At 50.6% G+C, this 14,612-nt stretch overlaps 1 protein-coding gene across 1 annotated transcript; it reads left to right on the plus strand.

The window, feature by feature from the left end:
* The first annotated feature begins 218 nt into the window (after window positions 1–218).
* LOC119448247 (uncharacterized) lies at window positions 219–785 on the plus strand. Its single transcript, XM_037711660.1, has one exon. It carries the CDS (start codon window positions 219–221, stop codon window positions 783–785), a length of 567 nt encoding a protein of 188 aa, XP_037567588.1.
* Window positions 786–14,612: the final 13,827 nt, after the last annotated feature.

The following is a 14,612-nucleotide window of genomic DNA, read 5'->3' on the forward strand; positions in this document are numbered from 1 at the left end:
ACGCTTGTTTATCTGTGCACTGAACTGTACCTACATTTACTTGTTTGGTTTGACGGGTGGCTATAAAAAGATAGCCGCTACGAAATAAAGTGTTCTTGTTCTGGCAGCTTTCGTCTGGTGTGTGCTTCGGTTGCTACGCTCCGTCCCCGGCGCGTTGTAGCAATGGCGACGAGAAACCTACCCACGTACTGAAGAGCAAGGGCTTCGCTGATGGTGCAATGTCGTACCAAGTACCACCGTTTGACGACGGCAAGGACAAGTGGACTTCGTACGTCATTCGCATTGAGTCCTATTTCGAAGGGAACGACATCACCGAAGATGCACAGAAGAGAGCACTTCTTGTCTCGGCTCTGGGTACAAGGTCAATTGACGTCCTCAGTGGGCGGTGCGCTCCTCGTAAGGTGAACCAGCTCACCTACAAGGAAGCGGTGGAAATTCTGGAAGGCTTCTACGACCCGAGGCCCAACGAGATTGCAGAGAGCTTCAGGTTTTTTACCCGTGTCCAAAAAGAAGATGAATCAGTCCAGCAGTTTATCATCAACCTCCGACGACTCGCCGACAAATGCAACTTTGGTGACATGTTGGACCGAATGCTGAGGGACAAGATTGTATGCGGAATCCGAAGTACAGAGTTACAGAAGGCACTGCTTTCCCGTTCGAGTTTGACCTTGAAGGAAGCCGAGAGCATGGTGCTGGCAGCAGAAGCTGCGGGTCAAGGCATCGAGCTCATGAAAAACGCCGACGTGAAGACTGAACCAGGACTCCATAAGCTGATGGACAGGTGACCAACACGAAGCACAAGCGGGCAAGAAAGTAACGAGTGTGGAAGATGCGGAAGCAAAACCCACTCGGAACAAGCATGCAAGTTCAAAACTGCGAAGTGCTTCAAGTGCGGAAAAAAAGGCCATATATCCGTAGCCTGTAGGTCAAGAGGCAAGAAACAGAACACATTTGCTTTAACTGGAAGCCCCGATGGAAACGAGGAGCATTCATCTCAACTGTTCACCATCAGCGAAAACCAAGCGTCGGTGTCGAGCAACGAAATCGTAGGTCCCGTGCGGCGCAAGTTTTGCTGCGGAGGCGTCGACCTTGTCATGGAAATAGACACTGGGTCACCGGTATGCGTTATACCCTGGCACGTCTACCAAATGCACCGTGCACCGTGCCTCAAATTGAGAAGACCGACCTGAGGTTGTCCTGCTACCTGGGACCGCTGCCTATTGCTGGTAAGCTTACCCTTCCAGTTTTCTACGAGGGCAAGACCGTGACTACCACTATGACTGTAATTCGTCATTCAGGGCCGTGTTTATGCGGTCGCGACCTCATCCGTGCCCTGAACAACCTGGGTGCTACAGTCTTGAGCCTCAGCAGTACCAGCAGAGGAGATGACAAGACGCTCGAAGAAATTTTGTCGGAGTACCAAGACGTCTTCGAGTCAGAACTAGGCCTGTTCAAGGTTCCTCCCGTTCACCTCTACGTCAAAGAAGGAGCGATTCCGAAGTTTTTCAAGGCGAGACCACTTTCTTACGCAATGCGAGACAAGGTGACTGAAGAGCTAGAAAGGCTAGTGAAGTCAGGCGTGCTGTCTCCTGTCGCTCACTCGGAATGGGCTACGCCGATTGTGCCAGTGCTGAAGAAAGAAGGATCTGTCAGGATCTGTGGCGACTACAAGCTAACCGTGAACGCAGCATGCGCCACTGAACAGTATCCACTTCCCGTCATCGATGATATTTTCGCAGCACTGCACATCGGAGACGTTTACAGCACCCTAGACTTGCGCGACGCCTATAACCAGATTCCCTTGGACGAGGAGTCAAAGAAGTTGACTACCATCAGTACCCACAAGGGATTGTTTTGCTTCAACCGCCTACCCTTTGGAGTGTCGTCCGCACCAGCCATCTTCCAGCGCACCATGGAAAATATGCTGCGCGGTCTAACTGGCGTGCAAGCATATTTGGATGACGTCCTGGTGGCAGAAAGGAAAGGCGACAGTGGAAGCAATCTTAAGGCAGTGCTCCAACGGTTCTGGGAATGTGGCGTCAAAATGCGCAAGGATAAGTGTTCCTTCAGGAAGTCGGAAGTATCTTACCTGGGACACAAGATCACCAGTGACGGACTTCATCCGCTGGAAAAGAACCTGGAAGCGGTGATGAAGGCACCAAGCCCGAAGAACGTAAGTGAGCTGCGTTCTTACATCGGTCTGCTCACTTATTATAGCAAGTTCCTTCCGAGCATGGCAACTATGCTTGCTCCATTGTATGACCTTCTGAAGAAGGATTGCCGTTGGAAATGGTCATCGGAGCAGCAACAGTCATTTGACCGATCTAAGGAAGCCCTCCAACATGCCAAAATGCTCACTCATTTTGATCCAAGCAAGTCGCTCCGCCTCGAGTGCGACGCATCCCCGTATGGCATAGGAGCGGTCCTTTCCCATCGAGTTGCCGGCGTCGACAAGCCTATAGGGTTTCGTTCGCGAACACTGACCCAGGCCGAGCGAAATTATTCGCAGCTCGAGCGGGAGGCCTTAGCATTGGTGTTCGGCGTAAGCAAGTTCCGGGATTACCTTCTGGGGTGGTCATTCGTACTTATGACGGATCATAAGCCGTTGGTGGGCTTATTCCGCGAAGACCGACCTACACCTGTCATGGCAGCGGCTCGCATCCAGCGTTGGTCTTTGCTTTTGGGAGCGTACCAATACAAGATCGAGCACAAGCCCGGAGGAGACAACCAAAATGCCGACGCCCTCAGTAGGCTTCCACTCCCGACTTGCAGATTTGTCTCCTTGCAGAGCTCATAGTGCTCTGCAATTCATAGACACTGTATATATATATATATATATATATATATATATATATATATATATCATAAGAAGCCAACAAACATTGACACCAAGGACAACATAGGGGAAATTACTGGTACTTACTAATTGAATTAAAGGAATGATAAATTAATGGAAAATGAAAATGGATGGGAAAACGGTTCCGCGGTAGCTCAATGGTGTGAGCATCGCACGCGTAATGCGAAGACGTGGGTTCGTTCCCTACCTGCGGACAGTTGTTTTTTCATCCATTTTCATTTTCCATTAAATTAACATTTCTTTAATTCAATTAGTAAGTACAAGTAATTTCCCTTATGTTGTCCTTGGTGTCAATGTTTGTTGGCTTCTTATGACATGATGAATAAAAATCGGGACCCTCGGTTCCCTTTCTGCTCGTTGATATATATATATATATATATATATATATATATTGTAAAGGGTTTATTAGAGATCGGAGCGGCGCAGCGTCGACAGTCAAACGAGACGGCTTTCAAGCACGAGCGCCGTTGCGAGCAAAAGCGCTGGACCCACTAGCGTCTCTCTTCGCTACAATTACCCCGGGAGTGATAAGGGAGCCATCCGGCGACCTAACAGCTTGTCAGGATGACAGGATCGTAGTATGCCTTGAGGCGGACGACGTGGACAATGTCTCGTCCACGACGGCGCTGGTCCGAAGACGGTTGAACTGGCTCGATAACAAAATTCACGGGAGATGCGCGTTCGACGACGCGGTAAGGGCCTTCATTTTACGGGAGTAGTTTCGATGAGAGGCCAGGGGTGGTGAACGGGACAGAGAGCCACACAAGCGCGCCAGGAAGCAAGGCGACCTTGGAGGTGGAGTCGCCGCGAGTGTTCTTTTGGCGCTCTTGGTCGTTGGAAGTAAAGGCACGTGCGAGGTCACGGCATTCTTCAGCATGCCGTGCTGTGGCAGAAATAGGTGAGCCCTCGGATGCATCCGGCCGGTAAGGTAATATTGTGTCGATGGTATGCGACGGGTGCCGACCATATAGTAAGAAAAAGGGCAAAAAGCCAGTGGTGCTCTGAGTAGCGGTGTTGTACGCGTAGGTGACGAAGGGCAGAATGTCGTCTCAGTTCGTGTGGTCAGAGGCGACGTACATTGAAAGCATGTCGCCGAGCGTGCGGTTGAAGCGTTCTGTGAGGCCATTGGTTTGTGGGTGGTACGCCGTAGTTGTGCGATGAATCACGTGGCACTCGTTAAGAATGGCTTCAACCATTTCCGACAGGAAGACACGTCGGCGATCACTGAGCAATTCCTGGGGTGGACCATGCCGCAGGATGAATCGGCGAAGCAGGAATGAGGCAACATCGCGCGCTGTAGCTGCTGGGAGAGCGGCGGTTTCGGCGTATCGTGTGAGGTGATCTACTGCCACAATAGCCCAGCGGTTACCAGCCGACGTCAAGGGAAGTGGCCCATACAAATGAATTCCAACGCGCCCGAACGGCCGGGTAGGTCCGGGTAGAGGCTGCAGACCAGCCGGCGAGAGCTGGGGTGAAGATTTCTGGCGCTGGCAGTTGGGGCAGGAGCGAACGAACTGTTGAACGTACTTGTACATTCCTCGCCAGTAGTAGCGCTGTTGAAGGCGCTGGTAGGTTTTGAAAACTCCTGAGTGTGCGCACTGTGGATCGGTGTGAAAAGATGCGCAGATTTCGGAGCGCAGACTGCGAGGAACTACTAACAACCACTGGCAACCGTCTGCGGCATAACTGCGTCGGTGAAGCAGGTTGTCGCGAACCGCGAAATGGCGAGCCTGACGACGCAACGTACGAGTGGTTGACTGTGGTGATGGGTCAGTAAGCAAGTCTATAATCGAAGCAATCCACGGGTCCTTGCGCTGCTCGGAAGCGATAGTCTCAAGGTCGATTGTAGAAACAGCTAGCTGGGATAGTGAGCAGCAGGTATTGTCGTCAGGCAAGGGAGAGCGTGATAGGGCGTCGGCATCAGAATGTTGGCGTCCGTTGCGGTACAGCACGCGGATATCGTAGTCCTGCAGGCGAAGTGCCCAGCGGGCAAGACGACCGGAAGGGTCCTTCAACGATGACAGCCAACATAGTGCATGGTGGTCGGGGACGACATCAAATGGGGGGCCATACAAGTAAGGCCGGAACTTAGTAAGAGCCCAGATGATCGCCAGACATTCTTTTTCCGTGACAGTGTAATTGGTCTCGGCTTTCGTAAGGGTGCGACTGGCATAGGCCACGACAATTTCAGGAAAGCCAGGCTTCCGCTGCGCAAAGACAGCGCCGAGGCCAACACCGCTGGCATCTGTGTGTACTTCTGTAGGGGCCGTCGGGTCGTAGTGCCGCTAAATTGTGGGAGTCGTCAGCAAACGACGGAGAATTGCGAACGCTTCCTCGCACTCTGAAGACCACGAATGAAGGGGTCCGTTGCATCCAAGGACCTTCGTCAGAGGTGATATGATGGCGGCGAAATTTCGAATGAAGCGTCGGAAGTAAGAACACAAACCGACGAAACTTCGCAGTTCTTTGATGGACGTAGGTTTAGGGAATTCGGCGACGGCACGAAGCTTGGCTGGATCGGGGAGAATTCCATCCTTGGAAACAACGTAACCCAGTATCGTCAGCTGCCGCGCTGCAAATCGGCACTTCTTTAAATTTAGTTGTAGGCCGGCGTTTCTCAAACACGTCAAAACACGCCGGAAGCGTTGAAGGTGCGTGGAGAAGTCCGGAGCAAAAACAACGACGTCATCAAGGTAGCACAAACACGTGTGCCATTTCAAGCCACGCAGAACGGTATCCATCATGCGCTCAAAAGTTGCTGGCGCATTACAAAATCCAAACGGCATGACGTTAAATTCGTACAAGCCGTCGGGCATGATAAAGGCTGTCTTCGGTCGATCGTCATTTGCCATAGGTACTTGCCAATACCCTGAGCGCAGATCGAGAGATGAAAAAAATTCTGCTCCTTGTAGGCTGTCAATAGCGTCGTCGATTCGTGGAAGCGGGTAAACGTCCTTACGAGTGATCTTGTTGAGGCGCCGATAGTCCACACAGAACCGTACAGAACCGTCTTTCTTCGTAACAAGAACGACGGGAGATGCCCATGGACTATGGGAAGGTCGGATCACTTCACGGCGGAGCATATCGGCCATTTGTTCATTAATCACGCGACGTTCTGTAGCCGATACACGATATGGTCGTTGCCGCAATGGCGATTGGGAGCCAGTATCGATGTGGTGCGTAACAGTTGACGTCCGGCCCAGGCAAGGTTGCCCGACGTCGAAAGAAGCACGAAATTCGTGTAGGAGGCACAGAAGCTGTGATCGCTGGCCCGGTGTAAGGTTATCGGCAACAGAAGAATCGAACACATCTATAGGCAATGGGCCAGACGTAGAAATCGAGCCGAGCGAACTGTAACGGGGCACAGTATGGGTCTTCGGGAACGTCGTAATTTGTTTGTCTGCGATAGCTTCGACAGTACCCAGACATTCTCCTTGGAGTAGCAACACAGGGTACGAGAACGGGTTACAAATAAATATAGCACTAGAGCCCTGTGTGATGTTCACCGTCGCAAAAGGTAGCAGTAGACCTTTTCGGGTGGAAAAGTGGCCAGACGGAGACAGTAGTGCGACGGCGTCGGAGAGGCTGCTGCAGTACATAGAGACAACCACTGACGAGTTGGGAGGAACGGTGGTGTCCTGTCTGACGAGGAGTTTGGTCGGAAGCGAAGCATCGTCGGCGAGCGTCAAATCTGAGAGCGGCGACAGTTCTAGTGCGGCCCGTGCGCAATGAATGACGGCATTGTGGCGGGAGAGAAAATCCCAGCCGAGGATAACGTAATGGGAGCACGACGAAATTACAACAAATTCGATGGCGTATAGAACGTCCCCAATCACAACACGAGCTGTGCACGCCGCTAACGGGTGAATACGCTGTGCGCCGGCTGTGCGGAGGGACAGTCCAGTAAGGGGCATCGTGACTTTCCGAATCAAGCGACAAAGTTTTGCGTCCATAACTGATACGGCGGCTCCGGTGTCCACGAGTGCAGATGTGTGAACACCATCAACAAACACGTCTATCACATTCGTCGGGCTACCCTGAGGACTTTCGCGTTTCGCCGGCGTCGCAGCCCTTGGCTCGTGGGCTGCGACGATTAGTTTTCCTCTTCCCGAGCTGCGGGACGGGGCCGCATCGGTGATAGCGAGCGTCGGCGTGGAGAAGGTGAGCGGCTGGTATTGGGCGTTGGGCGGAACGTCGGTGACGATGCCGAAGGGTCGTCGTAATATGGGCGGGGAGAACCGACCATATGATTTGGCGCGTATGTTGTAGCGCTAGGCGACTGCACGCGATTACAGTAGCGTGCGACGTGACCGGCGTAGCCACACGCAAAACAGATAGGTCGATTGTCAGATGTACGCCACCGATTCGCTGTGGTGGGCCCCGTCCATGTAGGAGGACGCGTTCTGCGAGGCGGCTGGTGATATGGTTGCATTGCGGGCTGTGGTTGGGGCACAGTCAAGACGTCGGCGTATGTGAGAGGCCCACCTTGAGGGATCTGTTGGGGCCTGGCGACGACTTCCGCGTAGCTGAGTGGTGCAGCCGGAGGGATCTGTTGGGGCCTGGCGGCGACTTCAGCGTAGCGGAGAGGTGCGACCGCAGGAGCATGGTGATGGCGCTCAGGCAAAAGCTGGTTGAGTTCGTGCGCGATGGTGTTGCGGAGCGGGGGCTCAAAACTTGACGTTGGCTCTTGTACTGGTGGTGGTTGTGCAAAGGCCATCAAGGAGAGCTGGCGTGCAATTTCCTCGCGCACGAAAGCCTTCGTTTCTGCCATCAACGCTGACTGATCAGATGTGGCCGTCAAGTCAGCGAGGTGTTCGTCGCGCGATGTAGGGCGACAGGTCAATGACCGCCGCCTGCGTAGCTCCTCGTAACTTTGGCACAGTGTAGTTATCTCGGCCACAGTGCGAGGATTTTTGGCAAGGAGCATGTTGAAGGCATCGTCTTCTATTCCTTTCATAACATTCCTGATCTTATCAGACTCCGACATGGTCACGTTGACTTTCTTGCATAAGTCCAGGATGTCTTCGATATAACTTCTGAAGGATTCGCCTGCTTGCTGAGCTCGTTCCCGCAAACGCTGTTCGGCGCGCAGCTTACGAACAGCAGGGCGACCAAAAACCTCGACAAAAGATGTCTTGAAGTCTGACCACGTCGGAAAATCCGTTTCATGGTTGTTGTACCATAAGCTGGCCACACCCGCGAGGTAGAATAGCACGTTGCTGAGCTTAGCTACTTCGTCCCATTTATTGTGGGCGCTTACCCGCTCGTAGGTCGTAAGCCAATCCTCAACGCCGCTGTCGTCCGCGCCTGTGAAGATAGCAGGGTCCCTGTGGCGCGGCACACCAGAGCACGGTGCCGGTGCAGGGGGAGGTACTTGATGGGAGGCTTCTTCAGGCATGGTCGACGGTACGGTGTGGGATGGAAGTTCCAGGTTGCAGGTTTTGAGGGCGCAGCACGCTCCACCAATAGTAAAGGGTTTATTAGAGATCGGAGCAGCGCAGCGTCGACAGTCAAACCAGACGGCTTTCAAGCACGAGCGCCGTTGCGAGCAGAAGCGCTGGACCCACTAGCGCCTCTCTTCGCTAGAATATATATATATATATATATATATATATATATATATATATATATATATATATATGTGTGTGTGTGTGTGTGTGTGTGTGTGTGATCGAGAATAAAGGGAACTGAGGGTCCCGATTTGATACATTCCCAGGGTTAGTTGTAGTGGGGAAAACTCAGGCACTACAGAAAGTGGACGCGAAAACAGCGCCGCGGTAAGTCATTGGTACGAGCATCGATTAGGGCAGGGCTCGTGTTTCGAGGACCGGCAGTAAATTGCACGAAAAGCTTGTCACGACATTTCTTTTTTAGTGGCCCGAGCATGAAGTGACACTGTTGCCCGGCACTTCCGGTTCGCCTCCTGAGACGACCCGGGAAAAAATTCAAAATAAAACAGAAAAATATACTACAGTACAAATGATATGATATCAGCTAGAGCATAAGTTTAGTTACAAGTTGAGTCAATGAGGTGTCTGGAAGAAATTCAATTGATTAGAATTAACGTCGAGGTGCGAGTACCACTAAGACACACCTAATTCTAAGATTAAGGTCGCCTACTGTTTTTTTCTTTGCGCTCTATGCCCATCAGGATGCCGCCATCACCGCGGTCAGGAATCAAAGTCACGACATGATAATAATTCTGGGGCTTTACGTGCCAAAACCACGATCTGATTACGAGGCACGCCGTAGTGGGGGACTACGGAAATTTGGACCACCTGGGGTTCTTTAACGCGCACCTAAATCTAGGTACACGGGTGTTTTAGCATTTCGCCCTCATCGAAATGCGGGCGCCGTGGCCGGGATTCCATCCTGTGACCTCGTGCTCAGCAGCCCAACACCATAGCCACTGAGCAACCACGGTGGGTGTCGCGACGTAGTGCCCAGCAGCTTAGCAGCTGAGCAATTTGGGCAGGTGTGTTATTTATGCTGTGTTACAGAGAAGCGACTTGGTTTTTACGAAACCACATGCAGCTATTGCGATGCCCGATAATTGAGGTAACTTGCACACACTAAAATCTAAAGTACGTGGTTTAGTCTGCCTTTCGTTTCCATGATCAGACACAATTTCAGCAGGACCATTGACTGGTTCAACTAATCGCATCTAAATAATAGTGCACCGGTGCATAAAAATATTTACTCTGATGCTGTACTTGATGATATACAGTTGGCCCAAACTTTCAATTCCTTTGTCGCTGTTCGTCAGATTGGAGTGACAAATAAAGACCATCGCTATACTTGCCTGGTAGGTTTTTATTGCATTGCTTATGAAAAGCTCCACCTCATTCGCAAAGTTGGTACGTAGAAGGGCCAGCGCCGATCTTCCCCCATGAGCGCATACCCCAGTTTTTGAGGAATTATCAGCAACAATCACACCTGCATCTCACAGTGTTGCTTTCGCGAAACGTCCCGCCGCGTTCTTGCGGTCTAATTTGTTTTGGTGTTTCGTATTTTTGTTATATTTTAATTCTGAGAGCAGCGGACATGATTTTCTTGAAAATGCCACGGCGGCAGGCGCCGTGTTTTTGGCCTATTTAGTGATCGCTTAAGTATGCAAGGTTAAGGCTTAAGCATGCAACAAGGAAGCCTTGCAGGACGTCCAAGTGAGGAGGAAAAGAAATGAAGCTCATCAAGGATCATCGACTAGGAGCGTTACAAGAAATAAAGCTGCGACTTCGGCAATAAATGTAGCCAGACACCGTATTGCCAAAGACGCTTTTATTTAGAATCTGTAGTTGTTATTGTGAGGTTTGCAATGGTTCAACTACTATATGCGGCCTTCGCTCACCAGGGTTGGTCATGAGCATGACGTCGCGACGACGTCTGTATGACGATGACGCAGTGACGACGTTCGAGTGACATTCGATGGAAGCACAAAATGCGGCATAGCGACGACAGCATGACGGCAGCGGAATGACAACATTGAGATGAGGACGACAGCGTAACGTCATGAGGGTAACGGGATGATGAAAGGTCACGGCGGCACCGTTACGATGAGGATCGCTGACAACCCGTTCCTTTTTGCCGTGCAGGTGGGCAAATACTATGGGAAATGTCTTCGTTCTTGCGATCTCTTGTTTTCTTTTTTTGGTGGTGCTGCCGTGTCCGCGGTCTAGTTGTTTTCTTCATACAAGTATGTTCTCTTTTAGAAAGTTGTTGCTTCTTTAGTATGGTCAATAAGGCAGACTCGCTCGAAATTCAGTTACTCCTGCACAACCCACATGTTACTGTCCCAACGGAAACCTGCCTAAATAATCAGATAAGTAAATTAGGGGCAGCTTCACACCAGTGGTGCGAAGACTGGGAAAACAGCGAAGCTAGCGACCACAGCGAGCTTTATCACGGTTCGGCCAAGTTTTTGCGAGGTTATGCTTCGAGACTGGGCCACGTTTTGCGCGAGATCACCCCGTAATCAACGACAGCCCAAGGAGCAAGGAACACTCGGTCATTAAAGTATCCGGACGCTCAAACGCTTTTGCTTGGTTTCGCGGGCGCGTAACTCCGGATCTACTACGAATTTCCGACGTTTCGCCGCTCATTCGGCGGCGCGATACTCGGGATCGGACCGAAGTCGTGTCACTCGCTCTCACGTAGCGGTGCGCCAGCTTTCGCGCCGCACTTCCTTTTCTTCGGGAGTGACGCTCTTTTTCGGCCGCCCCATCTTCCCGGCGATGTGCTCGGCGCGGTTTACGGCGGGGCGTTTGTGTCGCCGCGGAGACGGCGGGGCTTTTGTGTCGCCGCGGCGGCGACAAGGTAGATAGCGAAGCCTCCATAGAAGCCCATACGTTCAAAACATGGCGGTTCATCGGCGACTCATGGGGCTTAGCGCCATCTGTGTGAGGAGGCAACACTTCCGGCGTAGGAAAAATAATGTGACGTCATATCCGTTAAAACAGAAGTGACTTCATTTTGTTCTCAAAAGGACGAAATTTGTTTTCAGAGGCCTGTCGTTACAGCTGTATATTCAAATGGCCAGCCATAAGACTTCCTGGGCGTTCCGAGCTTTCAGTGCGGAAAGCGATCCAGGAAAAGGTCCGCCGTACGGGTGTCGAAATCGCATCTCTGCACAGACCATACTATCTTTGGAGGCCGACGAACGCTTTGGGCGTAGAGTGCTCGTCCTTTCGTCGGATGCCAAGACCGTCGGCCAGCGCTCTCGCACGAAAACAACTAGATTAAACAATTATCTGGTGGTCGCAACTTACTGCTTTGGACTGAACAGGTCAATAAACAATGAACTACCCGCGTCACCAAATTTAGACAAACGTCGGCAAGCAAAACAACACAACATCTGACGGGGGCTTAACCTTACGAGCGCGCCTTTCTGCACACTTCAAGAGCTGCATTGCATTGCAAGTGATAGCGGCGTCAACGCCCGCCGCTGTCAGTGGGCGCGCCTACGGTGGGCGCTGAAAAAGGGTATTTATTGATAATGACCAAGTAAAACAGAATTGTCTCTTCTTTTTTTCACGCATATATAAAGTTTATTAGGAACTTTATTTTTGTTGAATGAATCTATCTCTGTATCTCTTTATTTATGAAACGCTTTTTTTCTTTCCCAGTGTTCGTTCCCCTCAAACATAGTCGCGCTTCAATCGCTGCTCCCATAACCACCCTTGCTGATGTCTGTGACAATTTGTTCTGAACCGCTTTTCGCCCGAAGCTTCGCGACCTATGTGAATGGACCTTGGCGGCGACGCGGAGCTATATATCCCGTGTGTCGGCGCCGTGATGTCATGGCTTAGCACGCCTCTGCGCAGCCGCGGCAACCACTCCGCACGGTGCGATGAGGTCACGGCTCACGAAGCTGAGGCGAGGCTCGGCGCGGTCAGTGTTGCCAGGTTTCGCTATATATAGCCAAATTGGGCTACGTGAAAAATTTTTTGGCGTCGACTTGGACGAGTTGGCTATGTGGCTATATTTGGGCTACTGAAAATTTGCGACTTGACTGTGTTTGGGCTATAAGTGGCGCCCTAATCCACGCTCCAAAGGTGGCCCTGATCGGTTAGAAGCAAATCTCAAAGGCTGTGTTTTAGCTGGCTGAGCCGGCCGCTTGGCTGTGCAAGGGTGCGTGAGCGAAATGAATGCGCGAAATGAAAGCGCGAATTGAAGTATCGCGCCGGGCACAGCTTTCGACATACCCCATGCTTCTGGCGCGAAGCTTTACTGCCATTTTCCTTTTCCAGCTAGATGAATTTTTCTTCGTGCTTAGATTCGAGATTCATTTCGATAGGTTGGACGCAAGATCGGATCCTCCTCAGAGAGGGGAATCCAAACATGGGGAAGTGGGCCAAGTATGCGAGAACGTATAAAAAAGAATGGGAGCATGACCCCAAGCCAAAGGTGTGTTATGGTGTTTTTACTTCTAGATGATTTGCCCATAACGTCATGAATGCAGATACTCATTCTGCCAATATCGAAACAGGTTTGCCACGATGGCATCAGTGCACCACGTCACATGAACTTCACCTGCCGTGTTAGCTTAGCTTGTGAGGTGTCGTGCTGCTGGCTCGATGACGCGGGTTAGATTCCCGGCCATGGCGGCCGCATTAATTTCGATCAAGGCGAAATGCAGGAACGCCCGTGTACTTAGCTGTACGTTAAAGAATCCGAGGTGGCCAAAATTAATCCGGAGTCCCCCACTGCGTCATGCCTCCCAATCATATCGTGGTTTTGGCACGTAAAACCCCAGCAATTATTAGAGTTTTAGAATAGGGACCTCAAACGTATTGGGGCCCCAAACAAATAGCGTCGAAGCCACTGCACATGAGCAAGACGGAAACTGTGTTTGGGTTTTGCGTCGGGCACGCTATTTCATCGATTTAGTGGGAGCACCAAAAGCTACCCCAAAAGCTTTCGTCAACAAACATGGCGGCGCCCATCGAAGCGGCGGCTCTAACCTAGCACAAAACTGAGCTCGATTCGTGGTAACGCTTGAAGTTTGTAAGCTAAAAGAAGTGATTGCGGTTATAGCTTTCTCTCAGCTAACATGTGTAATGAAGATTGATTCATTATACGCCGCTGATTCCGAATTCAATTGTCGATTTCATGGCTCGTAGGCCTATCACGGATTGACTTGGCCGGGTGAAGGTGCGTAAAGTTGGTTACTCATAACTAAGCGCAACAAGCTGCTAATCGAATAAGTTCTAAATTGTAATTAAAGGCGAAAATACGCAAGTCAAAATTACTTTTCTTATCATAAAATAGTATATTTTATTTTAATATTTATAACAGCTTTTCTTTAACGCCGTAGTGACGCCGCAAACGCAACAAGCTATCCGCAAACGCAAAGTGCCTATTCCAAAACTCTTCATTCCTGCATGCCCCAATGCTAACACCCGCAAAGCTCTCTGGGGCCCCAAACTTTAGGGGCCCCTATTCTAAAACTTTATAAGTCACCAACATGGTTTGCTTTCGGACGGTAACCGGTTTTCACAGCATTACCACTGTTATCAATTTGTTGTTTACCATTGCTCTTTGTGCGCCGTCGCGGCTTTTACCATTTCTAGCGAGTTAGTTCGGGACGTGCTCGTCGCCGAAAACGACTCCGCGCTTCTTACAATAGTGTGCCGGTTTGCGCAGTAATCTTTTAAAGGTACGCTTACACCGATTGAGACAGTGAGTGGCATCTGTTCTTGACGCATGGTCTTGGCGTGCTAGGGACCTAAGATGGCGGCCAGGTTGACTTAAATTGACACTATATAGGTAGAGTGTTGCCCAGCTAATCCGGGCCAAGCTAATTGAAAAAAAAAACGAGAAAACCAGATTGGACGATGAGACAAATAACACGAGATATCATAGCGCGAAAGACTTGTTTTAGCTCATCAAAAAAAGAAGCCGTGTGCACGTCGCCGTCGCAGATCGCTGGACAGCTGAACTTCTACGCCGTAGGCAGAGATAACGTGAGAGATGGATGACGTTGAACATTATTTTCTGTTCACGACAGGTAAAAAGCAGAGTTCGTAGTTAATATTACTATAAATAACTAAAAATAATAACTTAGTACTATTTGTCAAAAATAATAGCACTGATTCGCTGTCTGCAGCGATTCGCTGGAACTTAAGAGCTTCCGGGGCCAACCAAAAAGTGTTCTGTGCAAGCATGATGTCAATTTTGTTGATGTAAACGGCCGACCGTCACGGCGACATGCACATTTTGTTACGACGGGTTGTGCAAAAAAAGGACTGCCGTAGTC

Source organism: Dermacentor silvarum, chromosome 1, assembly GCF_013339745.2.
Source record: "Dermacentor silvarum isolate Dsil-2018 chromosome 1, BIME_Dsil_1.4, whole genome shotgun sequence".
Lineage (NCBI taxonomy): Eukaryota > Metazoa > Arthropoda > Arachnida > Ixodida > Ixodidae > Dermacentor > Dermacentor silvarum.